This window comes from Oncorhynchus nerka, linkage group LG6 (genome assembly GCF_034236695.1).
Source record: "Oncorhynchus nerka isolate Pitt River linkage group LG6, Oner_Uvic_2.0, whole genome shotgun sequence".
In the NCBI taxonomy this organism is placed as follows: Eukaryota; Metazoa; Chordata; class Actinopteri; order Salmoniformes; family Salmonidae; genus Oncorhynchus; species Oncorhynchus nerka.
In genome coordinates, this window is record NC_088401.1 from 30,129,220 (window position 1) to 30,142,625 (window position 13,406).

The following is a 13,406-nucleotide window of genomic DNA, read 5'->3' on the forward strand; positions in this document are numbered from 1 at the left end:
TGGTTCTGGACGCCTCCATGACTGCACGCAACCCGCAACAGCTGGTTGCATTTAGGGGGTTTCATTTAAAACGTATATTTGATATTATTCTGATGCTGGATTTATTCGAACAATGCAGACCCAAAGTTATGGAGTTAAACAAACTATTTTGATAGAGAAGTTACGCTTCCCGTACCGTCTTGGAAACACTAGTCTGGATTGTTTTGCGTAAAAATCGAAACGTCTTCTATCCCCGTTATTCTGTCAACATCTGGATTAACCATTCGATGACAAATATTATTTTAGAATTTCCTTAGTTCTGTGTGATCATTTCCTTTTTCATATATCATAGTGTGTGGACGCTTATCCTGGATTTGTGCTTTTTTGGATACCAATGAGTTCTGCATGTAGATTATGCATTCTTTAGGATGGGTGCGAACAATGGGAAACAGTATGGAAGTGAGGGTGAGTATCTGGAATGCCCAAACTTTGAAGGAAACATTCGCCAGGTTAACCAACTACTGAGAACGAACTTATCTTTTATGAATTCAACATTGATGGGTTTGTATTAGAATATAATGGAATCTTCTGTGCTGTTCCACAACTGAATTAATTAGTCTAATTTCAGAAGGCCTTTATCCATCCTTGCTTATTTAATAGCAAATATTTTGTTGGATACAAAAATAGAGCTTTCCTGTACCAAAAAGGCATGTCAGGGTGTTTACTCTTAAAGTGAAGTAGGCTATAACCAGTTATATGGCAGACATATTTTATGCACATGATCATTCCATCTAGTCTATAGCCCAATAGGCCTTCTGTACCAGGTGAGGGGACTTTACTGTATGGGAAGTAAACATCAGACCTCATTGCATAATAATGACAACCTATATCACGGGACATAAAAAAGATGAGATAGAAGGATTGTTAATTGTGATAATAGCCTATGTTGTCTTGCAAATTTACAAGATACCAATTTCGTGGAAGGACCTATGGGCACCCGAGTGGCACAGTGGTTTAAGGCACTGCATCTCAGTGCTAGCTAGAGGTGTCACTACAGACATCCTGGTTCAAATCCAGGCTGTATCACAGCTGGCTGTGATTGGGAGTCCCATAGGGCGGCGCACAATTGGCCGAGCATCGTCTGGGTTTGGCCAATGAAGGCCGTCATTGTAAATAAGAATTTGTTCTTAACTGACTTGCCTAGTAAAATAAAAGATGACCCTTACATCCAAATAGCCTAATTTCTGACTGAGACACATACCATACACAGCAGTTTAAAGTACTTAAGTAAAAAGTACTACTTAAGTTGTTTTTGGGGTATCTGTACTTCACTATTTATATTTTTGACAACTTTTACTTCACTACATTCCTAGAGAAAATAATGTACTTTTGACTCCATACATTTTCCCTAATATCCAAAAGTACTCATTACATTTTGAATGTTTAGTAGAACAAGGAAAATGGTCCAATTCACGCAGTCATCAAGAGAACATCCCTGGTCATTCATACTGCCTCTGATCTGGCGGACTCACTAAAGAAATGCTTTGTTTGTAAATTATGTCTGAGTGTTGGAGTGTGCCCCTGGCTATCTGTAAATTTAAAAAAATACAAGAACATTGTACCAACTGGTTTGCTAAATATAAGGAATTTGAAATTATTTAGACTTTTACTTTTGATACATAATTCTATTTAAAACACAATAGTTTAGACTTTTACTCAAGTTGTATTTTACTGGGTGACCTCATTTTCTATTAAGGTATCATTACTTTCACTCAAGTATGACAATTGGGTACTTTTTCCATCACTGACCATACACATACCATAATTTCTCTACCAAGGTCAAAATATAGAAATCTACAAAGTATGACTATTTGGGATATTAATTTACAGTACTTAATTACGTGTCCAATTGTTACTGTGTTCTAGATTGGCATATCTCATCAACTCTTGCCGAGTTCAGCACCTCAGACCTCAAGTCTTCTCCCTCAGATTTTAACAGACCAGTTTATTAGACCATTTGTGGTTCACTCCTTATGTAAATACATATTTTTGTGTTACAACAGAAATCATTTGGGAGAGAGAATCAGCTTAAACACTACTTGGGTGGCTTAGGATTCATACCTGTTCATTTTGCTCCACAGGAGATGACTCTGAACTAGCCTATGTTTACCCAAGGGATGTAGCCTGTTGCACAATAAATTGCATGCAGCTCAGCTGAAAACCTTCAAACAAGTTATGCAGTAAAGCATTAATATTAACATTAATATTAAGGCTGTCAAACAGAATTGTATTAATGTGTTTTATAGAGTGTATTTCGGTCCATTTACACATCTGTTTCCAAGTGTCCCCCACAATAAATCACACTTCAGTAACTAAAACTGAGCAATGCTCTCCCAACACATTATATAAGCACAAGACAGGAAAGGACGTTTTTTTTCCCAGAAATGTCAACAAGCATTTCTCAGGTGCCTTTCACAGGTCCACTTCCTCTGAATGTGTCAACTACATACTGATATTTCCCTCCAAGGACAGGAATCACGAGGTCGGCACAATTTGTAAAACTCTTATATGCTTCTCGTCTTGTTAAACTAATGTTTTCTCCAGTAATATCTCAGCAAAGACGGGGGGGGGGGGGGCTTTTATCAATTAGATTTGCTCACCTTCTGCGTCCTCTCTCCTCCGTCCTCTCTTGCCTCATTTTGAAAAAGGTCAAAGTTCATCGAGGTGAGTCGACGAAGAGAGTGAACATGGATGGAAATGCGCTTGCTTGAAATGAGACGTTCCTTCTCCACTCACGCGCCATTAGGCAAATTACGTTTACAGGGGTGGATCCCAAAACAAATGTGTAAAGTGATCAAAACTAATTAAGTTAGTTTTATAGATAAAACAATCCATAGAATGTTGTTTTTAAACATCTGCATGTTTTTCTCCTTTGACAAAACAAAAGCTCATTCAAAGGGGGTGTGGCAGATTTCAAAACTCTTAATTAAGCATTAGGATAAAATAAAAAAAAACTCAAACTTGTATCTCAAACATGGTTGCTACATTACAGAACATGATGTTATGTTGGCTCATTGGTTGAGCTGACCAATCAGCTGTCTACTTAAATTAATATTTTTTTTACGATTGGTGATTGCCGTCACCAACACAGAAAATATGATTTTAACATACTCTATTAAATAAAAAATTGGAAGGAAAACTATTTCACTCGTATTGTAATTAATTATAGGTCATATTTCATAGAAATCTGGAAACACTGGAGAGTTACTTTAACATCTATATGGTTCTCTATCATGATGATGTGACTCAATTTGGTGGAAACCATAGCAGATGTGCTGTCTCTATGATGTCACCACAATATGTTGCCGATATCATACAGCAGTTTGAACGTGAAAGACATATTAGTTGCATTGTGTGTGTGTGTGTGTGTGTGTGTAGACTTTATGTGGGAGGGGGAAGTTGCACTTGAAAATTACTAGTCTGGTGAGGTAGGTTTTAGTATAGTCATTACAGATGAGGTGTTAAGACATCTTTGCCTTTTTCAACGGCTAAGCTGAACTGTGTCCTGGGGGCAGCTTTTTTTTTGCACTTGCCATCTTCCAGCGCTCTTACTTTCCTCTCACAGCGTTCATGCATGTTAACCACATTTCTCTGGCGTTGTCTAGTCCATGTCCATGAGTGGCCTTGATGTGCGCATAAGTATGTGTACATAGGCGTGTGTTGTGTGGGTGTAACTGTTTGGGAAGACCTAGGAGGCTCTCACGCTGGGTGAAGGCACTGACCTCGCTTCAGCTCGGCAAAGCCACAAGGCTGCATTTATGATCTGACAGAGGAATGAGGTGCAGTAAAAAAAATAATGTCCACTAACAGCCTGTTGGCCCTCAGAGAGGAGTGAGAGGAGATCATGTCATCAGCAGCTTTTCATGGAGAAGAAAACAGCTAGAAACCAACCATCTAGACTAAACTCACAGCATATAGTTAAGCTGTGTACTACTGAGTACGGACCATACATCTAGTTATTCTACATACAGAATACTGCTTACAGCTGGGACCACTACACTGCATGCCCCAAGAGGACCCATGAAGCTGCAATCGCGGATCGTATGTGATTACTCATTTCCCTCTCTGACAGGACAGCCTTTCCCTTCTGTCTTTTCCGTTTTCTTGGAAGCAGGGGTTAAAGGAGAAACGTGATTCCTATTCCAAATGGAAGAGGGGACACACTATCATAGGAAGCAACCAACAAAAATGTTGAACACATGCCAAGGTGAAATGTCCAACTGAAACTGAGGGAGGCAGAAGTCTTAAAGGACAGTAGAGATGGCTCTCCATGTTTCCATAGTATGCTATTCTTCTGTTGGTTAAACCCTTTCAGATATCTCACCCTATCAATATCAATTGACAATCTTTCATGAGTGTAACATCTATGTATGTTTTCTTTGTCCACAGGTAAAGGTAGCTCCAGCATCTCCTCTGACATTAGTTCGAGTACAGATCACACACCGACCAAAGCTCCAAAGAATGTGGCTACCACCGAAGGTAAGGCATCTGGTGCTCATTATTCAACCCCCCCCCCCCTCCCCCATCCCCTTTCTGTAATACTGCCTATTTTTGGAGAAACTTGTGTGTTCCTGGGATAACCCTAAATTGAAAACAAACTCACGGCTCTCATCAGAGCTAAGGAGCCGGAGGCTTTTCTATTGCTTTGTTTCAAAACTCCTGCCCCCTCGAAGAGGAAGAATGCTTGTCCAAACTGGTAATATCAGGGTTGAGTGTTGTCAGTGAGCATGCTCTTTACCTCTGTGTGTGTGTGTGTGTGTGTGTGTGTGTGTGTGTGTGTGTGTGTGTGTGTGTGTGTGTGTGTGTGTGTGTGTGTGTGTGTCTGCCGGTGCGAGAGAGAAAAGGAGAGAGAGAGAAAGAAGACCAGTGGGAAATGCTGAAGAGAACATATAATACTGTGATGTATTACATTGTCTAGCAATAGCAGGACTAGCTAAACGATGCCAATTTTCTGCTCTTTGTTTGGTCTGGAATGCATGGCCATCTAGCTGATCCATTAGGTTGTATCATCGGTGTAGTGGTTGGTTAGCTCTGTGCCTCTCACAAATAGACCATCTCCTTCCAAGCAGACATTGTCCCATGGTGGCTCTCCTTCTCCTTCCTCCAACCCCAGTTCCCAGTGAGTATGCCCAGGCAATGTGCCAACCTGGCTACATCAGGGGCCTGCTCTTCATTGTGCTAGTGTGTTTGTAACTCCTGTCGATTTTGTGGTTGTCAAACATCAAATAAAATCTCCAGGATATTAAGACAGTTGCATATATCCAAGCAACGCTCTGGCTTTGGTAAAAAAGTACTCTCCAATATGTGTAACATATGTCTTTCTTGAGGGTATGTCAATCTGTTTGACAGTTCGTCAATCAAAGGAGCTGACTGACTGCTTGCATTTACGGAATGTAACCCTAAATGTCTCCTTTTCTATAAGCTGTTTAGAATGTGTTTCATATAACTCTACTTAGCGTCTGCTGAGCTTCAATCTCCTCAAACCCATCATAGACAAAAGTCAGGCAGTTTTCCTTTTAAGAGAAAAAATGGCATAGGCTTCTTAACCATTTTTAGACAAACACACACACACACACACAGACACACACACACACACACACACACACACACACACACACACACACACACACACACACACACTCCATTGTATGGACACCAATCTTTTTATATTTGCTTTGAAAGAGAGGAATGAGGTATTCTTGTGGAGCCTCCCACAAGAAAACAAAAACATAGGCTACCCAGTACTTCTGGCTGTCACTCAGTCATACATTTCAAGGTGTTGCTGAGAGAAGAGAATATAAATAAGACTATTTTGCTGTGAAACTTCATATTATATCAGATGCAATTTTTGTTTCGTACAAAAAATGTGCATGTATGTGTGTATTAGTGATGCGTGGGTCAGCTGTTTGTCGCCCGCCTGCAATTGCTAATAACACATCCTGCATTTCCTTGACTATATGTGATAAAGTGGAAATCTGATGCCCGCACTAACCGCAAATACAGAGAAAATGCGCTGTACAGTCAGAGACGGCGAAATAATGTTTTAGATAGGCTTATGTTCCTGCTTATATTTTCCAACAATTTGGTAGGCTATTTGTCAACTTGTCTATAATTCGATACATTCAGCTTCCCTTCTGTCATTACTTGTTGCCCTAGAAGACTACAGTAAATAAACCCTTGCTCACCAGAATAATGTCATAAATCGATAGAATGAATGCTTCAATGCAGTTGACATTGGTAAAGTTTGTTTTTGCTTTCCTCTTCCATCTCCACTTCTCTCTAGCAGCAAAGACATTTAGGGACCGGGTAGAAAATAAAAGAATTCCAAAAATACAGGAAAGATTTTCCATGCAAAATTTCCAAATGAGATCAGTTTGACCGGTTTTAAGGAACTTAAAAGCTGTTAAAACGACCCAACAGGTTTTTATAAGATTTCAGACAGCTTGAATTAATATTTTATGTGGTTGAAATACTATCAGCTTTTATGATGTTGATAAAGATAGCACCTTTACAGATGTTCCCTAACCGCATCAACGGCTAGCAACTGTTCCAGCAAGATGAAAGGCGTTGGAATGAAGACATTGAAAAGACGAACTGATTCACATCCCATTTAAATATATATGAAGAAATCCAGAGATTAAACTGTTGATGCATGGCCATGCATGGCCAAATTCTCTCAAGATGCTAAAATAAATAAATAATATTTCAAAAAGAGTCAAAATGTATATTTGGTATATCATTTTACTGCAATAACTGCTTAATTCTGCAGGAGTAAATATTATATTAGGCTATGTGAGAGGTTATGGGCCTACAGTCAGTGTCCATATTTCATTTAGGGTACTATTCCATTTAACCCACCTGAACAGCACAATTCCCTTTGTATACCGCCTCACAATCATCACACATAACATAGCCATATAGCCGTCACTGCTATCATCCTCTTTTAGCACTTCACCAAATCTTTCCCAAACATTAGACTGCTGTTCTGGCCCTCCCTTCTATTTATTTTCAACTCTCCATTTCGCAGATTTTATGTTATTGAGTTATTCTTTTTGCCTCAGTGGATCGAAGTTAACTTTTTCTTCCCAATTTTCCAAAAGCATTTGGCATGTATTTGGCGCACTACAGTTAGACTCTAAAGCTAAGGCCTAGGTTGCGCATTAACGCCAGATACAAATAATGAAAGCAAAACCTCAATGTAGCCTATAGAAATGAATTGCACAAAAATTAGAAATTTCTGGACTTTTAATGGATAGTTTTCTCTTTTTTCATGACCCTAAACCTGCCAACCCCGTGGATATAATCGCGTGGACTGTGGGTTATGAGTCAACCCACGCATCACTAGTGCATATGTATTGGTCTTTAAGGTCTTTCAATGACTGGTTCCATAATGGACCACTCAGTGGCTAATGTAATTAACATTAATGTTCATTAATGTTAATGAATAATCCAATTAACCATTTGTGAACTGTAACAAGTCAATTCAGGAGGTTTGGTCTACTACTCTCAGTTTGGGTTCAAACAAGGCAGAGCATTGTTCCTCTCCAGACTACATTAGGCTCAGAGGGAAACGTTGACTCACCAGTATCTCTCCATCGAGGAGCTGCTGGAACCTTCACTGGGGTATTATGGGAAATTACTAATTGTGCCTTGTGTGTCTGCTAGCTAGGAGAACAACCTGTACGGGAGAGTGGGCCGCGGTCGGTGGCTGCCCAACCATAATTCCGCTCCTGTGTTATGACATAAATTGTTGTTTTTTTCTTCCTGCTAAGTGGGAGTAATTACATGGTCTGGAACCACCACAACCACAGCCCGTTTGCTTTCGTGACTCCAAAGCCCCCCCCCCCCCACACACACACACACACACACTCCACCCAGCCCCACGGCCCTCTAAACTAATCAGGATGCAGGCTGCTCCTGCACAAAATCACACATTGGCTCGGAGCTCAGATCTGGAGGCATGGTCCATCACATTTCCTGGCCTTGTGAGCTTGGGAGTCACGAAAGCAAACTGGCTTTGCCAAACTTGCTGATTGGGAGAGGATCCTCTCTCTAGGCTATTTGAACTAGCTAATGTTTGCATTCAGTAGCAGCACGGGTAATTTCATGATGACGCATCACTTGGATTATGTGAAGTCATCTGGGTGGCCTTATTTAATTGTGTACCTTCATAAGAAGAACAATAATATTGCATCAGTCTTGGCTTGGAAAGTTGTCAACCCTCATTGCACATATAGATGTGAAATCATGATTAAAGTGTTTGATGAAACCAGACTTTGCACAATACAACTGGGCCACATTGGGGCACAGAAGTTAAAGATATGACCTTGTTTTTGCTTCATTGTAGGACATATATTGCCATCATGCAGTAGACTATTGCAGAGCTTATTTGAGGGTTTGGGAATTTGTTCATTCCATTGGCTTGCCGTGCACCTGCATCAAGTCACTCTTTGGGATTTAGCTCCCTCGTGTTTTCCCAGAACCTTCTTGTGGTTCAGCAATACTTCTTCATGCCTTTTTTCCACATGAAGAAGATGAAGAGTTATACCCCTCGTCTCCATCACAGCGGATCTAAGCAAGTGGAAAATACCTTTTGATGAAGTCATCCAATATCATTCTGTGATATGTGTTTTTTATGGCTATTTAGGAGAGCTTGTGGGCTCAAACAGCTGACCTGCTTATTAGCTTCAGACTGTACATTCCTCCCCTGGGATGGATGAGGTTGAAGACTCTCAGCATGGGTTAAACCATGGCCCTGCAGTCTGGGCCTGCCTGGAGGGTTTTCTTTGGCACGGTTCTACTCTGGGGTGGAATGTGGTTCAGCCATAGAAATAGGATGTGTAGAACTCCTATAGTGTTTAGTCATCTCAGCACCCAGAACCTATATTATGTAGCAACAGTGGCTCTTTTAGATACCGAATATGTAGTTGAGAGTGAGAAATGATAATATGAAAAATCCCACTTGGCCTAGTAGTATCAGGCTTCTTCAGTCACAGATAAGAGAGTGATTCATGGGAAAGTTGACCATGTCAAAGCCATGCACCTTCTGTGTTGTTACCCCCCCCCCAAACCAACCAGCAAGTTGTTCTGGCACCAGGAAGGCAACTTAGAAACAGTGAATGGTGGGGAAAATACACATGCCCGCTTCCTTCCTGACTGACCAGGAACAAAAGAAAAGTGAAACAGTGTGTAAGGAAAAGTAGCCATTAGTCTTCTACTCGTGAACATGATAAAATAATATGAGGTGGAATTGAGCCATTTTAATGTAAAAGTGTGATAAGGAATCAGGCTCTGTTGGCCATTGGAATCAAACTAATTATTCTTCCAGTTAATTTTATACCCAATATCAAATCCAATTTCCCCAGCCTAATACATTTCTTATTGGATTATCGCAAGATCCATAGTAGCCTCTCAATTAGCAATGGCATTGTCATTCATCAACCCACACAGGATATGGAGCCATATATTCAAATCCAATAATCCACATTTATTGTCCTCTGTACAATAATCAGCCTCTGGCCAGTCTGAAGTGTGTTTCTCTTTTGGCTACTCTGAAGTCAGTGAGGGTCAGCAGTGCAGTCTAAACAGTGCAAAGTAGAAAACTCTGCTGTCTCCAAAATGTTAACATTTTGATCCTCCAAAGGACGATAAATCCCTTGAATTCCAGCTGTTTGTAAACTACTCGCCCCATAGACCCATGATCCATTTATTTTGTATGCTCAAGTAAATACACTACATGGTCAAAACTATGTGGACACCTGCTCATCGAACATCTCATTCCAAAATCATGGGCATTAACATGGAGTTTGCACTCTTCTGGGAAGGCTTTCCACTAGCTGTTGGAACTTTGCTGCGGGGACTTGAACCACAAGAGCATTAGTGAGGTCGGGCGATTAGGCCTGGCTTGCAGTCGGTGTTCAAATTCATGACAAAGGTGTTCGATGGGGTTGAGGTCAGGGCTCTGTGCAGGCCAGTCAAGTTCTTCCACATCGATCTCGACAAACCATTTCTGTATGGACCTTGCTTTGTGTACAGTTGTATCACTCCAGAGAACACGTTTTCACTGCTCCAGAGTCCAATGGCAGGGAACTTTACACCACTGCAGTCAACGCTTGGCATCATGCGGCCGCCCAGCCATGGAAACCCATTTCATGAAGCTCTCGACAAACAGTTCTGGTGCCTACATTTACATTTTAGTCATTTAGCAGACACTCTTATTCAGAGTGACTTATAGTGGTGAGTGCTTACATTTTCATACTTTTTTGCATACTGGTCCCCCATGGGACTCAAACCCACAGCACCATTCTCTACCAACTGAACTACACAGGACTGTGCAGATGTTGATTCTCGGCGGTCCCATTCTGTGAGCTTGTGTGGCCTATCACTTCGTTGCTGAGCCGTTGTTGCTCCTAGATGTTTCCACGTGACAATAACAGCACTTACAGTTGACTAGGGCAGCTCTAGCGGGGCAGAAATTTGATGAACTGAATTGTTGGAAAGATGGCATCCTGTAACGGTGCCACAGTGAAAGTCCCTGAACTCTTCAGTAAGGCTGTTCTACTGCCAATGTTTGTCTATGGAGATTACATGGCTGTGTGCTCGATTTTGTACACCTGTCAGCAACGGGTGTGGCTAAAATAGCTGAATCCACTAATTTGAAGGGGTGCCCACATACTTTTGTATATACAGTATAGTGCATATATGATGTATGTTCATGTAGATTTTTCATTGTCAGATATGAAATGGTCTGAGGAGATGTTGGTCTGTTATGATGAACAGCACGACACAGGATATTCCATAGTGTTACTATAAACTACAAAACCTTACCAGTGGGTACTAGTAAGATTCCTCAAGACAGTATTTTTTATTTTTTATAAACAGCTATCATCAAAACCTTCTGTGTTTTCAGTGCACTGATCATAAATAACACAGTTAATTTATTAGTGATTGAGCGGGTTGTTCCCTAACCAAACAATAACACAGGCCCCTGGCAAACGTCACACTTTTGCGGCAGCGCTGTGTTTTCCGAGCATTAGCAGAACGTTTTAGCTACACCGAGAGAGGCGGTCTACCCATCATTTGTCCTCCAGCCTGACAGCTGTGTTGAAAGGTGCTCAAACAGGCATGGCGGTTTGTTTAGAGGAGGAAGCTGTTTCTATATGGAAATGTCTTGCAGGTGCTAGACTGCCAGCGTTGTAGACCCTGACCCCATGTTTGACTTCTAGTGGCATACCAAGCAGAGCTGTGTTTGAGGTCTGCTTGAAAGAAGTTACATGTAGGTCTACGCTATGACAACTCCTCTACAAGGGATAATATACATAATACGCCACCTTGCAGTAAAGAAATAGCAAGGATCTGTCAATGTAGGCCACACAGTGTTCCAATGTTAAATCATCGCAATATGGAGGGTAGATGGATTATTAAACTATAGTTGCCCTATTTTAGTTTGATTTAGATACTTTACTCCCTCCAACATGCTATTTACTGCAAATCAAGCTCATGTTTCACAAAGAAAACTTTTTCTTTTTAAAGCTGTCTTGAGGTGGTTTGTATGCGAGTCTGAGATGTATTTGTTGTAATTGCACCTCCTTTCTGTCTACTATCTCAGCCCCTCCCCCATTCTCTCCCTCACTTCCAGAGTGAGGAAATGTGAGCGTCAGGCACAAAAAATGACTGTTGAGATTGCAAGAGAAAAAGAAAAACAACAAGTAAAAGTCATTTCCTCAAGGAGGAGGGGAAGGGAGCACAGTTTGCCTCAGTCTTTCATATTATAATTCTTCTCTGATTTACTGCTTAGTCTTTTCATGATCTATCTCTGGAAGGCAGGACATAGACCCACTTGTTTGAATGCAGTTGCAGTGTTGGTTTCTTTCACTCTGAATCCCACTTTTCAGTATTATAACTGGAGCATGTTCGACAGGAGTTGGGAAAGACGCCATGTGGTCCCGCTAGTCAGGTTTTGGCTATACAACACCTGGATCTGTGTGAGTCTGTGTGCCAATATGACATCAGATGTGGATATAGGGCTTTACCTTGCTCTGGTTTATCTCTTCCTTTCGCTCTGAGGGTTGTGTCACTACTCAGTAGAGAAAGTGACAGCTGTGGTGGAAGCAACCATGCCATATGGATGAGAATTACAGCCCTATATCCAGGGGTTTTAAAGCCAGAGCAGAAGACATGTAGCAAAGCATCTGGGATGTTATCTACATTTCCTCCAATCATAACACAATGGTTTGGGGAATTCTTTCCTCACTGGCTGCGATCTACTGTGCATCTGTTGCAAATGGCTAAGGAACAGATCAACATTTACTGGGGGGATGGATGGCCCAAAATAGGGGAGGGTTGCCAAACTTAAATTTTTTGCTTTGGGGAGGGTTCTGTTTTTTTTAATCCAGCACCGGGGAAAGTTGTGTGTTTTTTCCCTGGTTTACATTCTCTATTCTAATCATATTTTCCCTATAAACAATAGCTTGGCTTACTTTTGATATTACCTTAATACAGTTTAGAAATGTTTGTGAAGGTTTGGTGTGGCTATTATTAAGATTTAGCTACTGGAGGCCTATGATATGAAGGCAGTGTGCCCCGGCGCTCCAATTTTCTCCGACAGTTTAACTTGAGTTGAGGAAGACTGTTTCAGTTACTCCTATAATCTAACAATATCATGCTTATCTTTACACAAAATATTTGTATATTTGTATGAAAATGTATGAATTACCCTCCTCCTGTACGTCTATCTGTACAGCAGACACAGTAGCCATCTGACATAAAGAAATGTATATATCTATGGGGTTTGGCCTAAGCTTCTCTTCCATTATGCAGACGAATATATACAGTTGAAGTCGGAAGTTTACATACACCTTAGCCAAATACATTTAAACTCCGTTTTTCACAATTCCTGACAATTAATCCTAGTAAAAATGATGTCTTAGGTCAGTTTGGATCACCACTTTATTTTAAGAATGTGAAATGTCAGAATAATAGTAGAGAGAATGATTTATTTCAGCTTTTATTTCTTTCATATTCCAAGTGGGTCAGAAGTTTACGTACACTCAATTAGTATTTTGTAGCATTGCCTTTTAAATTGTTTAACTTGGGCCAAACGTTTCGGGTAGCCTTCCAAAAGCTTCCCACAATAAATTGGGTGAATGTTGGCCCATTCCTTCTGACAGAGCTGGAGTAACTGAGTCAGGTTTGTAGGCCTCCTTGCTCGCATACGCTTTTTCAGTTCTGCCCACAAATTTTCTATGGGATTGAGGTCAGGGCTTTGTGATGGCCACTCCAATACCTTGACTTTGTTGTCCTCAAGCCATTTTGCCACAACTTTGGAAGTATGCTTGGGGTCATTGTCCATTTGGAAGACCCATTTG

At 40.9% G+C, this 13,406-nt stretch overlaps 1 protein-coding gene across 1 annotated transcript in view; it reads left to right on the top strand.

Moving 5' to 3' along the window:
- The window catches only part of LOC115130319 (F-box/LRR-repeat protein 7-like), a 33,327-nt gene continuing 19,921 nt past the window's right edge, over positions 1 to 13,406 (top strand). The window contains exons 1-2 of the mRNA XM_029661336.2: positions 1 to 444; positions 4,429 to 4,518. Coding sequence (XP_029517196.1) covers positions 408 to 444; positions 4,429 to 4,518 — 127 coding nt within the window. The 5' untranslated portion in view covers positions 1 to 407. The remainder of the gene's footprint in view (positions 445 to 4,428; positions 4,519 to 13,406) is intronic.